Source organism: Neolamprologus brichardi, chromosome 12 (genome assembly GCF_056152115.1).
Source record: "Neolamprologus brichardi isolate AB-2024 chromosome 12, ASM5615211v1, whole genome shotgun sequence".
In the NCBI taxonomy this organism is placed as follows: Eukaryota; Metazoa; Chordata; class Actinopteri; order Cichliformes; family Cichlidae; genus Neolamprologus; species Neolamprologus brichardi.
In genome coordinates, this window is record NC_142115.1 from 24,426,166 (window position 1) to 24,441,181 (window position 15,016).

The following is a 15,016-nucleotide window of genomic DNA, read 5'->3' on the forward strand; positions in this document are numbered from 1 at the left end:
ATCGGCAAAATGTAAAAACAAGAAAAAAACATTTTTATTTTTATTTTTTTGTCTTCATGAATTATTCTAAATGTGTAACATTTCACTAATATTAGATGCCAAATATAAATAAATATCTAAATATAGATAAGATAAATACCCTTCTGTGTTGCATTCGCAGACCGTCAATACCAAAAATGCACCGGTATAACTTATGTAGAACAAGCCAAATCGTTCAAATATAATTCGGAACGTAATTGTAATTCCAGCTTAATATGTTTTTTTTTATCTTTACTTAAAAGGGTATGAAATTGTCTGAAATTTGTATTGTTTTCTGTTTTCCCGGTAGAAGTTTTCGAAATTACACTTAATCAGTATTATTTGAATGCACCATGAGTTCTCGCTTGTGGTTGGACATGACGCGATTCCTTGGTTATTGGGATATGTAGTCCTCTGTACCATCAAGCTATAGGAATGACTCTAAAATCTAAATATGTTTAATACATTTATTTGCCAGTTGCTCTCAAGAAAATTAAGGAACATTTAGTTTAGATTACCTTATTTATACTCTAGTTGGAGGTTGCCTGTTATGTCCATCAGTATCAAATTGCTCAAAAGAAACACGGAAACGCAGTAGACTATGCAATAAAGACATGTAGAACAATTTATAAACATATATATATATATATATATATATATATATATATACATATATACATATATAAGCTGAAATGTCTGATTGTGTGTGGAGCTGTTCTATCTGGAGAATAAAGCAAATGATAACTGTGTTAAAATAAAATAAAATAAAATAAAAAGGCTTCATTGGCCCTCTGAGAAAGATGACTAACATAACAAAGGAGGACCTGCTGGCTTTGTGAACTTCCTGTGGGGAAGTATTGAAACCAAATCAGGTTAGGCCACATCTGCTCCGTCCATACGGCATGGATCACTTTCAGAGCAGTTCAAAGGCCAGCCTTTTAGACTTACTCACAGAGCAATGAGAGGGGCAGCTGGGAACACATGCGGCAGGCAGACACATTGCAAACACACATTCTGGTATACCAGTGTAGTTTTGAGCCAACTTTTATAGACAATTTAGAAAAACATACCCCAACTTGGCAGCTTTTCTTTGTTACTTGCTTATAACAATTAACTTCTGTAGTGGCTCATCATACAGGAAAAACCAGGGGGCAACAGCAGCCACACCCTAACCCCTGATGAGTATTCTACCCCTATAAAATTGGGGGGCCCCTTTCATGACACACAGACATGGAACTAGCATTATCAACAGACAGGGTGGGGGCCAGTAAAAATGAGTGTACCACAGTTTGTGGTTAACTGGCTCCACTAATCCATGTGTCATAAGTGTTTCAAGAAAGAAACACACTAGGTCTGGCTCTCCTATGAGAATTTTCTAGCATTTCTTTTCCTTTTTTTTTGTTTGGCAGAATGATAGACTGAAATACAGGAAAGAGTAATAAGAAGAAAACGTGATGGCTATGAGAACTTAAAAAAAACACAAAAGCCTAAAAGTTATACCTATAGCTATCTAGAACTACAGTTGTGGCCGGTGCTGTCTTGGTAATGTGAGGCTTTCAATGACTTCTTTGGACTGTACTTTTTTTCCCCAGGGTGGAATAAAAAACAAGAACTGAGTGCATAAGTTTGAAATTATTTAGAATTGTTACTAATCCACACAGAGCCAAACCCCTTAATGGATTAATGCCATTAACATTTTGTGAAATGCCCCTCAACACCTTCCACAGATGTTTCTGGTAGCTGTTAACAAGCTTCTGGTATAATTCTTTATGGATATCTGACAACTCTTCTTGGAAGAATTTGTAGACGCCATTCCAGAGTTTGATTTATCTACTCCAAAACCAGTTTTGATTTGTTTGGGATCATTGTCCTGTTGGAACACCCAATTCTATGCAAGTTTTAACTGTCCAGTTGTTGATTTGAGGTGAATTTCAAGAATTTGGAAGTAGCACTCCTTAATTACTCTACTCCACTTTGTGCAATGTACTAGTGTCACCTTCAGCATCCCCAGAACATGATGCTACCACCACCATGCTTGGGAGAGTGAATAGGTTTGAAAGCTTCACCTTTACTCTGCCAAACTTACCTTTTGTAATCGTGGCCTAATTGCTCAATCTTTGTTTATTCTGACCATCAAACTTTTCTTCAGAAGGTATCTTGCTTTTTCATATAGGCAGCTGCAAATTTCAGTCTATAGATTTTGGAACAGGGAGTTCTTTCTTTGTCAGTGCATTGGTGGTCCATAGTGATGTAAAACTGGCTTCACTTTGGGCAGTGATGCTGGTATTCCAGCAGTTTCTAGTTCATGGCAGGTTTGAGCCTCGGATGGTTCCTGGGTTGTTTCTGAACATCCTAACAAATTTCCTGCCACCTGAGGGTGGCAGTTTGGGTCTTTCCAGTCCTTGACAAAGTGTTGACATGTTTGAATAATTTGTGCTTATGTGCAGTTGTTGGAATTGATGATCCTGGATCATCATTGGATCAGCTGCAGTTGTTTAATTCCCCTATGAGACCGTCCCAACTTGTTTAAATTAGATCTTCACTGAGGACCTTGGACTTTCCTATAGTTTTGAGTAATGCTGTGTCAAACAAATCCTTTTGATGCAGACAAAGAAACTACCAGTTGTAGACAATCATGATCACTAATGAGAAGTCAATAGGGCTTGGAATTGTCAAGTTAAAAGACACTGTAGAACCTTCAGAACCACTTATTAAAATATTGATGTGAGTGTATGAATATATTTGAACCTGTATGTTTACTTTGACCCTGTGTGGATTAGAGAAAACCCAAAACAAACTGAAACTTGAGCAAACAATTTTTGTCGTTTTGAAGTCTTCAAAGATTCATGCAGTGCAATCATTCCACCCTGGAAAAAAGAAAAGTTCAAAGAAATTGTTAAAAGGCCCAAATTACCACTACATCGGTGCCCAGGATAAAACTTCTACTTCCAACTATAACTCTAAAAAACACTACCTTGATAGCATCAATGACCCGTATACCTGGTAGTATCTTAAGTTACCACAGCCAAACTTTTGGACTTATTTTCTCAGACTTTATGTATCCAAGCAACAATTATACTGATCTCCAAGTAAAAAATCAAGAGTCGCCCCTTAAAATAAATAATATAGGCAAAAAGCTTGTCTTTCATGAGTGATCGAATGATTACTTGTCAATTGGCTGCACCATATAAGAGCTGATGTGACTACAGAGGACAGGCATGTCCACCTTCATATGTTCTTACCCTCTGCGGCCTGACAGCTGAAACCACTTTTGGACTAAAAAGCCGCAAAAACAACGATCAAGTTGTTATTGAAGAAGCTGGAGCCCGGGGTGGTAGCTGAGGCTCCAAAGGAAAAAAAAGTCAGTTTTCTTGCCCCCTTTTACCCCTGTGGGAAACTGCGAGGCCGCCCCTGGATTAAGTCCCCGCCTTTAAACTCAAATAAGAAGGAAACTTCAAAGGCCGTCGGCCGCCGGGGCTCCACCCTCGCGCTCCCGAACAGCTTCACAAAGGATTTGCCGACGTTCGGGAATTCCGCCTCCAGTTCCTTTTATAGCGCCACTCGTGCGCTGGCAGCTCTCCAGGATCCCGCCCATCCGGTTACTTTGACAACACAAAGGACTTCACGGAACTCACAAGCTCCGCCCACTTTTCCAAATAAGGGCAGTCTCTCCATGTACGGCAAACAATCGGTGCGAGATTGCCCTTTTCTCTTCCTTATCCCGTTTATATGATCGGAGAGGAACTGCGCTTCAGGTTGGAAGCGGTGCGAACATGGCCGAGCGAGTCCAGCAGCCCCCAGCCAAGAGGCTCTGCTGCCGGCCCGGCTACAACCCGGCGTGCAGGCAGGGGCAGCGGGCTGGAGGTGTCCTGTGTGGCGGCGCGGGGTCCGCTCCGGGAGGGTCGGGAAATGGGAAAACGCACAACCCCGAGTCGTTGCTCGATATCGCGGCTCGCAGAGTCGCGGAGAAGTGGCCGTTCCAGAGGGTGGAGGAGCGGTTCGAAAGGATCCCGGAGCCCGTCCAGCGGAGGATCGTATATTGGTCTTTCCCGAGAAGCGAGAAGGAGATCTGTATGTATTCCTCTTTCAACGCTGGAGGAGAGGAAAGTGGAACTAGCGGGGACAATAATGACGAGACCCAGCTGCCTTTCCTACGGGGTGTCACTCTGTTGGAGGGTGGCTGGGTGGACAACGTATTGCAAGTCGGTGAGTGGACCATAGCGTTAGAGTAACGCAGGAAAACAGCATATAACCAACAAAACACCCAACTAGCACTGTTTGCCTTTTCCATTGGAGCCATGCCAGACTTTTAAAGGGCTCGTGTTTTCCTCCCTTAGTCTCGTCTATTATAAACAATGCAGGGTATTTCCACACCAGTCTACCCTATAGCTGTGTGTGAGAGCAGCCTATTTTCAGACAAGCCCGTAATAGTAGCCCACTTCTTCTTGTTTTTACCCACTGAGCTGCGCGCATTGAATGGCCCACAGCCTTCCCAATTGGAAGCTTAGCACTTTGTTCCTATTTTTGTGTCTTTCTAGCTCTCCATGCCCCCACCGATGGGTACGCAGACAAAAGCCCCCTATATCTTTTCACCGCTGGCTAAATAGACGATATTTAGAAAGGGTGGGAGGGACGGTGATTTAAAGCCACAGTGCTTCTGTTTTGTTTGCCAAACACCTTTGTGAGACGGACTGAAGTCTTTCTTTCTGCCTTTCCAATATTCACTTAAAGCCCAAGCTATATGCACGGGGGTAATGACAAATATGTTTTTTCCCCTTGGCGGCATCATTTTTGGTAAAGCTCGGGGTAATTAGAGGTGCTATAGGCTCAGCAACCCCCTGGCTGGCTGGCTGGCTGGCTGCCTTTGCCAGAGCCACAATATTTCACTGCAATCGTCAGTGCAATAGACTCAGCTGTCAATCCGACTCCCCACCCTTGGAAACGGTTCAGGATTCTAATCCCATTACCCTCCCCAGTTCATCTGAATCTTAATGCATTCTGCAAACAAGATTTTATGCATGATCTTCTTCCTCCTCCCTCCCTCCCTCTCCATCTCTCTCTCTTCCCCCTCCTTGTTCCCTCTTCCTCTCTCACTTCTTGGCTTACTATCCCTCCAAAGAATCTGTGTGGAGATGGCTTCAGCTCTTGTGGGCTCAGAGAATGTGCAGTGCACAATAGTAGCCATGGAGTAGGCAGACAGGAAGGCAGCTCTCCCTCCCTCTCTCTGGCCTGTTTACCAGATTCCCCAGCATTAGTCTCATTTATGGGCTCGGTCATTTGGGGCTTTAGGAAGCAAAGCACTCAGCTTAGGGTTAAATAAAAAGTGCGAGGCGTCAGCGAGGTATATGTAAGCAGTGTGTGTGTGTCTGTGCTTTGGGAAATAGTGACAGGCAGGGTAACGAGGTCATTTACTGTGGCCATGCATGTGCTTCTGTCTGCTTTAAAGAGATGGAAAAGTGTGTCAGAGTGTGTGTGTGGGCTTGATAAACACAGAGGGAAATTGTACATGCATCTCTCTCCCTCTGTGTGTGTGTCTGTGTGTCTGAGTCTGCATGGGCTGTCAGTCTCATCCCGCATGCTCACAGAGAGTGGAGAATGACAGGCGAGTACACAGCAGGAGGAGGGCATGTTATGCTGATTGCAATTTTCACCCCAGAATTTTTTATTTTTTTTAAAGCTTGGGAAGATAAAGCCAGGAAGAGAAAATGATAAATAAAAGATGCAATCTACTCCAGGGGACAGGCAGCCACTGGAGGATGAGGGCTTAAAAGCAGGGCAGCGTGGGAGGGGGGAGGCTGTCAGCCACATCACACACCACATGTATTGGCCCATCAAACACATACAGTGGGTCTGGCCTGGAAAACAGTGCAGGGTGGCTGTTAGGGCGTGTATTTGTGCGCACACAAGCGTATATGCATGCATGACTTTGTGTGGCTTCTTGTGTGCAAATGTGTGTGCTGTCAGTGGGATGGGATTCAGTGTTGATGATGAAAGACAGTAGAGCAGTAGAATAGATGCAGAGGTTATTGTGTATGGGGGTTTGGGGGGGGGGAAGCTAATATACTTGAATGGATCTGCTGTCGCTGTATTCCGCTCCTTCCCCTCCCATCCCGTCCTCCACCTCCCTCTCTCCCAAGTGAGCAGCTATAAAACTCTCCATATTTACTCCCCTAAGGCCAACTACCAGCCCCCAGTCTCCTGTGATTATTTATCTTTTTCTCAAAGACATTAATCACAAGCCTTTTTCCTTTTTTTTGGGTCCCTCCATCTCTTTCCATACATCAGTGCTATGGAGTGAATGGATAGGGGGATGGCGCTTAAGGGGAAGAGCAATAGATCGGGTGATATCAAGAAAAAGAGGGGAAGCCTAGAGGGAAAATGTGGGTGGAAAATGCAAAAGAGGAAAGAAGCATTGAAATGGTGATTGCAAGAGAAGGGAGATGCATGAAAGTAAAGAATGAAGTGCGGAAAAAGGGGGAGAGAGTGAGATGGATGGCTCGCTCTCTCTCCCATGCGGGCTCATCTGTTCCAATGCCAGCCTCTGAGATAAATTTTCATATACGAAATTCAGGCGTTATCTTAGCGGTCCACTGCTCCTCGGTTATAGCGGCGTTATAACAACCCGGCTTCGGTATTTTTGCGCTCCTCACTGATGTTCAGGTCAGCCACAGAGCAGGTGTCGGACCACATACCTAACCTTAACCTCTAAAGGCTTCTGTGTGTAATAATACATGAAAAACTGCAAACGAACAGCATTAAATATGCATCTTGCTTTGGAAAGCAGTCCCCCTAACAGCAGCTGTCTGTCATAAAAAATTACATTGTCATGAGGTGATCACAGAAACATCAGTAAATCTCACCAGTGGTGCCAAATTTTGAATCTTTTTTTTAGCTTGTCAATCACACTGTACCGTGTGGCAACTAAGCATCATTTACAGGTATAGAAAACTTCTAGACCAGCCTGTTCTGATCACAGCATCTGTTCTCTGGTCCCCTTGTGTAATTTAGACTCAGCGGCTCATCTTCCTGAAAAGGAAGGCTAGTGTTATTGTGCCCCATCCTCTAATTATAGAATTCTAATCCTATGGCTGTAACATGGCATGACAAAGCATGTTTGCACTTCATTACTCTCCTTCCTGTTTTAGTCCTCCAGCATGGGTCAAGTTCATCCCCGCTGCTGTCATTTATTCAAGACTTGTACCTTTCCCTTGAACTCTCATCCCTGTGTTTCTAAACCCTCCCACCCCCCGTCTGCCTCCAGGGCTTTGTACTGAGAGTTAAAAAGGAAAAACCCCATAACTCTCACCACCGTACACACCACCACCTTCCTATCCTGTTACCGTAAGCCCCCATGTCCCCGAGGAGTGACATACTGATGCCTGGCATATGTCGCTCTCTGCGTCGTCATTAGCATAGTCTACGCGGGACAGCCTGTTTATCCAGCTCCGCTTGTTAGGCTAATTTTTTTTTTCCTTCCACATGAAGCTACATGTCATTTTTATCATCCTTACTGCCCCAAATCTGAGTGATGAGGCAGACACTTTGAGGGCGCTTTAAATTAAACTTGAATGAAAGTAGATACGCCATAACCTGTGGACCAATTTGCTGTGTTTTCCATGGTGGTGTTATCGGACTAAATGGCCTGTAATATTTTGCCTTGGCCCTGCCAAAAATATCACTGAGTGTCCATGGCAGTCATGCCGGTGTAAGTGTGAATGTCATCCTCACCGACTCCACCTATTCCAGAGATAAACTGTTAGGTGTGTGTGTGTGTCTGTGGGTATGTTTGCATATATGTGTGTCTTGTCTTTTGCTTCTGCATGCTCATAACTCAGGTTAATTTGTTCACGCTCTGGAGAATCTTAATTAGGTTTCTGCGTCATCTGCTCTCACCAACGCTCCGTTTTCTTCCTTCTTTTAGAAAAAAAATAAAAAATAAATCATGATGTCAATGAAACAGTGAAATAACAACCAGGCGAACCACCCGCCTGGTTGTTATTTCACCTGTTTGTTGATTGTTTGTTTTTTTTAAACCTCTTCCTATTTGTCACATGGAGAAAATCATAACACAGACTCTGCTTAAATTGTCTGTGTGGCTCCATAATTGTGCACCACGGGTGTGTTAGTGGAGATGCTGCACAAAAACTTTATTTAACATTCGGCCAATATGAGACGACAATACAACATACAGAGAACAGCATTTAAACAAAAGGCTTGGTAAAAACAATGAAGGTTTGCACACATTGTTAAGTTATTGCTGGTATGACAATGCCGAAGAGAAATATTTTACAAAGTTGAAGGAACACAAGCTTGTTTGTGCAAGAACAGACTCATGGATCCACATCTTCCTTTTTTTTTCCCCCTCTGCACTTCTTTTTAGCTAAGGACTCACAAGGCTTTTTCAAAGAGCTTCTTCAGGGCCCACATCAACAAGCATTCAAACATTCTGTCCACAAAGGTGCAGAATTTGAGATGCGCAACGCAAATCTTGCAGGAGCATGTCGTCTGCGAGACGCTATCGGGCTGAGCGTTAAGGCTGTTTTTGTTGGGTGAGGGCTTATTCTTTTTGTTTGTGTGTGGGCTGTTTCTTTTCATGTGGGTGGATCTGGTTTTATTTTCCTGTTAGGTTAGAGAGTTCCTTTATCTTTTTTACAATGCCCGTCGAGAATGAGCCCACATGCCCACCGCTGAAGACAGGGAGAGCTAGAGAGAGAGAGAGACTGAGCATTATTCGAATATTCTGGGAGGCCATACTGCTGTAAAGAGGCAGAAATTGCGATGCCGGACTTAAAGAAATGCTGTCACAATAGAATTCAGAGGCTTTTCAAAATTATTCCCCATGACGGTTTTGTGCTTTCCTGTAAAGCAAAAGTTCTTTTAGAGGATTCTGTGAAAGTCAGGGTTATCAGATGTCTGTAGATCAAGCTTGAAGGTGATAGCGACGAGGGAGCAGTGATCCAGGATCCGGTGCATCAGGTCTACCCCTAGGCATATGACTAACCCTGGGCTTGTATCGTCATGGAAACATGCCTGAGCCTAGAGCTAGTGTAAACATCTGGCTGTCCAAGAGGGAGCGAGAGGGGCAGCAACTGCGTCCATGTGAAGAGAAGTGGAGTCTTTAAAGAGAGCGCTCTCTCTCTCTCCGTCTGGCTTTGTGTATCTGAGCCTGGGAGAAGGAGATTCCAGGGCCTTGTCTCATTATGTTGGCCGAATGGAAAGAAGATAGGATACCTTTCAGCTGTCGTGTAATGGAAACACGTTAGCTTAGTACCTCCGCGTGTGTGTGCGAGTGTGTGCACATGCAAATGCGGCTTTGCAGTCGTTTGGTTAGAGACAACAGATTGTGTTTTGTGTTCATCTTTTGATCTCGCTATTGTTTATTTCATAATATTACTTGATGAGAGATAATGCCTAGATTGGCAAAGCATCCAGGAAAATTACTTTTTTTTTGTATGTTTCCAGCTGAGCAGAATATTTTCCATCTAAAGCAAAAGTTGCGTAAGCGTCACAGTAAATCCAAAATGTGTTTGCATGATAATTACTTTAATTCTGCAATAATAAGTTTCAGCTCGATCTCAGGTTCCGCTTTCTATCGCTTGAAAGCAATGTGGGTGGCCTCCTTAAGGATATACCCTATAAAGAAACAATGCCATGCTGCAGCCGCTAAGTGATAGATGACCACTGGTTCCTCTGCTAGCTGTGCCTCGATCCCATCATGTCAGAATTTTCCAGAAGGTCCCTAATGCTTGTCACAGCCTTAGCTCCAAACTCTAACCAACCCCGTTCCCAGATGTGCCTTTAGATAGATTTTTCCCACCACAGACCATAACTTCCTGTAGCCAGCCATGTTCCATCTCCTAAACTTGGCTTTAACTGTCCCCTGCTCCTCCCATTTCCAATGCCTATACCTGTAGACAGTCCTGTCATTTCAAGCTCGGACTAATGTCTGTGTGCCCTGTTTCCAGTCTTTCTACCTGACTGGAGCCAGCCTCTGTCTCATTCTCAGTCCCAGACATAGCCGTTTCCTCCCTACTCCTCTTAAATCAACGTTCCCAGTTCCAACCATAGCTGCACTGTATCTGCCACACTGCCAGACCTATCGCAAGTAGCCCAAAGACCTCTTTTCAAAATGACCCTGCACACTAATAGAAGCATATATTCAGAGATGCTCAGCGTTTAAGATCAGCGTGTGTTGGTGCTTGTTAAAATAAACCAGCTAAAGTAATAAAGTTCCAGCATGAGCTCTGTAACGTCTGCCCCAGTCCCTGTTCCAGCTTGACTTGTCTCCTGTCCCAGACTGTGGCTGCTGGGTGTGCGTCAGCACAGCTCCTCGGCTGGCTGACTCTGTCTAGGAATCCAGTCCTTCCTCCACACAGCTCCTGCCCCTCTCTTCTCTGTCAGCAGAGGGAATGAAGCACAGGGAGCAGGCGATAGAAAGGGTACTAAATCCACAATGACAAGGCCCTATTAAAAGACGTTTTTTCTATTTCATTTAATGACTTTTATTACCAGCCGCCCCTCTCGCTTCGATTTGGCAATAATAACAACAGGGGAATGCAGCACTCAGCGTTATCCTATCTGATTCTCCCTTTCACTTTTTTTTTCTTTTTAATGAATTCCACTTTGCACCAATGTGCTGCTGAAATAAGCACAAAAGCAGTCCAAGTCTGTGCTTACTGCAGTGGAGAGCTAAATGTGTATATATTTATTGTGGATGGATGCCTGTCTTTGTGCCTTGCATGCATGCATGCATGTACATCTGTATTAAAGACTTTGCACACGTCTTCACTGTTACCACAATCCAAAGCTTCTCCATGTGGTTTGGTCAACAGCTGTTGTCACCTCAGAAGCCAAACGTTTTGCGGTTTTTGTGTGTGTTTGTGTGCGTACATAATCACTGTGTGCTTTGCTCAGAAAGTAGAAAGCTACCTGCCGTGGTCCAATATTAAGAACAATTACTTCGGTCTATTCTAAACAAATACACAGCATAATGATAATAATAACACAACTTTCCCTTGTAGTGGGTATAGTATAATTCTTGTATCATGTTCGTCTATATCAAACGAACAGCCCAGGGCTTTCTAATAAGAAGGCAGTGAAGGCTATAAAGATTTGGACTTGGACTTTAACTTGGGTGGATCTGCCTTGTAAAGCTACTTCTGAGACACAGCTCGCCCAAATTCCTGCACAGCTTATAAGTAAAGGCAAGATTCTTTCAGTCTATTTAACTTTGTGTGAACAGGCGAATGTACGTGTGTGACTTTGTGTGTTAATGGCTCGCTGAGCGTGTTTATGGCTGTGTGTGTCAGGCTGAATAAAGGTGAGGCATGTTAATGATAAGAGGGTGGATGACATTCCCGTCTGTCATCATTCCCACCCTATCTCGTTTCCACTCTTGCATGTACACACACACACACACACATTTACCTCACAGTGCCGGTGACTAGGCGCCTTTGAATAAACAACAGCAGAGGATGAGGGTTTACCTGCCACTGACCCCTGTTGCTCACACACATACATACTGATAGAGGTGTTCACTTATTGACTGGTCCCTCCCCCATCACTAAGCTGGCCCAGTGTTGACCTCTTCATCTGATCTCCAGGGATTTACCGAAGTCAAAGGTCAATCTGGTCAGACTGTCCCTCCAGTGGCTGACTGCCTTCCTTGAAAGACAGGCCCCTGCTCGCATTATTGTTTTCCAATAAATAGCACCTGACCAAAGGAAAAGGCTGCTTGCTTGATTGAATGTGTGCATGCGTCTTTACACGTCCCAATAAGCAATTTCTCACCCGAGAGAACGGTCCAGGAGGAGACAAAGAGTATGCCCACTTTTGTTGTCCCTTTTGTGGAACAATCGGGAATCTGAGCCAGATTGAGACGAGGGGGGTTATCCCCTTCTCTCTTCTTGCCTGGCAGGCTCAAGTGCCGTGTGAGCTATGTAGAGGAGGAGGTTTTGAGAGTGCAAGGTGCCTCTGGCTGTGCCTGGTCCAACGATGTCGTGGCGGTGTGGCATGTGAGACATGCATTCATTGCTTTGTGGCAGAGCAGGGCTGAATAGAGCTGGAAAGGCTCTCCAGGCATGAGAGACAGAGAGACAAAGAAAGAGAATGAGAGAGATTCAGAGGGAAGGAGTAGAAGGCTTTCAAATGACTATGGAATTTAGTTTGCCCTTCTAAAGAGGTTTTTTTTTCTTTCTTTCTTTTCTCTCACTTCTATGCTCTTTTTTGTTTTTTGCTTGCTTAGTTTTTTTTCATATTTCATTCCTGTTTTCCTTCTTCTTGCCAGCCTGTTTTCTTGGTCTTACCATACCTCCATACTTGCACTCCCTCTCTGTGCTTCTAAGCTCCCATTGTCTCTGTTTCTCTACTTCCTGATTTTCAAGTTTCAATTCCCAAGCCAGGCTAAAGACACCCATATTGTATTTTACACGGCTCCTGTCTAGATACAGCATGTTTCCATCAAGCTTCCTGTGTCTAAAGTCCCAAAAGAAGGCTAACAAGCTTTCTAATTCCTCCTCTCTGTGCTTTGCTAGAGCTACCAGTCTGTGTCCAGGTCTCAGGGGCAGTCGCTATTTCTACATTCACAAGCTCTCTGTTTACTACAGGATTTATGAGAGAAACAAGACTTGGCCTACTTGCTGTGATGTGTATTTGTCTGAAGTTTTTAAATGATCCTCAATCTGATGTTGTTGTTTTTTTAGGCATGGCAGGCCATCCTGGAACCTTTTTAGGTCGACACTGATGAATGACACTTGTTTATTGTCCTGATCACAACACTTCTGCCAGGCCACAAACATAAACCTAACTAAAAATCCTGACTGATCGGCTGATCTGAATGCTAGCCCACAATAGCAGATAAATTTCTACACATCCAAATGGCAAATGTCATACACGGTGTGCTGTTTAAGATGCTTTACACAACCCACAGTGACTTCTGCAGGCATCTGCAAGCTGCTTTGAAACCCGCCTCCATTGCAGTTCCTCTTTTCACTGCTGTTTCTCAATCAAATCTGCTGTGATGATGCCTGCTCTGTTCTCTGCTGGGGTTTTTGCCGCTTCTCTCCCCTCTTCCCACTTTCCATGTCTGAACATGAAATGGGATGCAGGTTCCCAAGCAGAGTGAAATGTGGAAATAATAATCTTATTTTGACTGAAACCGGTCTATGCCTGTCCCACGCTCTGCTCATTGAATGGCACAGGTATAGTGTGGGTGAAGTATTGACGCTAGCATTATTCCCTGGCATTGTCGAGGATGATTGTATGCCATTGTGTGTCACTGCCAACCTGTCTGTCTGCATTCTAGCTGAGACTGGCTAGCTGCTAGCAGGCTAGCTGTCCCTCCTGGGTGGCTACATCACCTCATCCTATACCCTCCTCACAGCCAGTGACAGCCCAGCCCAGGGAGACATAGGTAATGGTCCTCTCTGATGTACACCCCGACTCAATTGAACTGGATGGCAGACACACGCCTAAAATAACAAAAGGAGGGGAGCGAAAGAGAGGGGGTGGAAAGGAGAGAAGGGGAGGGAAGGAGCGAAGCGATCGATAAAGCAGGGACACATTGCCTAATAAAGATTTATTCCTTCCCCCCCCCTCGCCATCCGCCTTGGCAGGGCAGACGAGGGGGGGAGGAGAGAATGTGATTAGTGGACTTCTTCTCCCAGGGTGCTTCTGATAGCATGTGTGTATGCGTGCATGGCGGTGCACTTGGCCCCATGCGTTGTGTGTATTTTTGCATCTCGGTGTGTTTATCGCATGTGTTTGTCTCTCTCCCAAGAGCAATAGGGGTTAAAAACGGTCTCTGTCGTTTGTTCTGCCAGCAGCGGCACTAGCAGCTGCAGCTGTGTCCCTGCCTCTCTCTTCCTGTCAGCTAATATTTAGTTAATCTTTGGTCTGGGACCTACGGGACTGGCCGGAGCTCCTGGTGCCCCATCCATCTCGCACTGATCTATATTCCACGCTGGATCCCTGTGCCATTAACCACTACCAAGGGGAGGAGAGAAGGGGATGGAGCGGCGCAGAGGTAGAACTAAGAGGAAAGGGCAGATGGGTGGAGGTAGAGCTGTAGAGAGACAAGAGAGTGATGGAGAGGAAGCGATAGAGGGAGGAGGAGGAGGGGTAGCTGTCTACCGTATCAGCGCTAAATAAGAGGGAAAAGGCAGGCAAGGAGGTGGGTCAGCTATTCCATACATGGCAGAAATTGCTCCTAATAATTTAGGGGAAAGTGCAGCAAAAGAAATATGCACAGATTTATTTATTTATTTTGAACTCTGCAGCTCCATTTATTTCCTGCTTTATTGGATGCCATCCCGATTTAAGTCTTTCATATAGAGGAGCAGGTGGAATTACTTCAATCCGACAATAAACAACAGAGAGGTAGAGTGTTTCCACAAGGAGGTGTGAAAGGTTGAGGAGGAAAAGGCCGACGTAGGTGGTGGAGGAGGATGGGCAAAAAAGAGAGAGGCAGAGGCGTGGGAGTGAGCGATCCATATGCAGTGAGTGGGCCACTTCATTGATATGCATTGTGTAGTTATGAGGGGGTCCACCTGTGAAGGCTCCAAGTGCTGAGTCACTCAGTAACGCACAGACTAAATGCTTTTATCCCAGACGCCTCGTCCATCTGAATGGAATATAATAGGCCGTAAAGTGCTTTGCTAGCAGCGGCTGCTTGCCCCATGGCAAACCCTTGCCCCTCGCTCTCACTCACCCTTCTCCAAATCTCATTTCGCCACTTTCATGGAAACAAAGTGTGCTTAGCTTTAATTACATTGTTGTTTTTTCTATATATTTTTGTTCATCTTTCCATGTTGTTCCTCCTGCAGTGCTTTTCTGGCAGCAACACTGAGCTTTCTCTCTCTCCCCGCTACAGCCCTTCTGTCCACACTCCCTGCATATCTTCCCCCTACAGTTAAGTGTGATCCCTCTGCTGCTGCCGCTGCCGCTGCTGTGTGTCTGCGTGTGTGTATTTTGTGTGTGGGGCACCTGTTTGGGATCTCGG

At 44.7% G+C, this 15,016-nt stretch overlaps 1 protein-coding gene across 1 annotated transcript in view; it reads left to right on the forward strand.

Moving 5' to 3' along the window:
* The first annotated feature begins 3,692 nt into the window (after positions 1-3,692).
* The window catches only part of LOC102791788 (zinc finger SWIM domain-containing protein 6), a 46,950-nt gene continuing 35,626 nt past the window's right edge, over positions 3,693-15,016 (forward strand). Inside the window, exon 1 of the mRNA XM_006789797.3 lies at positions 3,693-4,224. Coding sequence (XP_006789860.1) covers positions 3,792-4,224 — 433 coding nt within the window. The 5' untranslated portion in view covers positions 3,693-3,791. The remainder of the gene's footprint in view (positions 4,225-15,016) is intronic.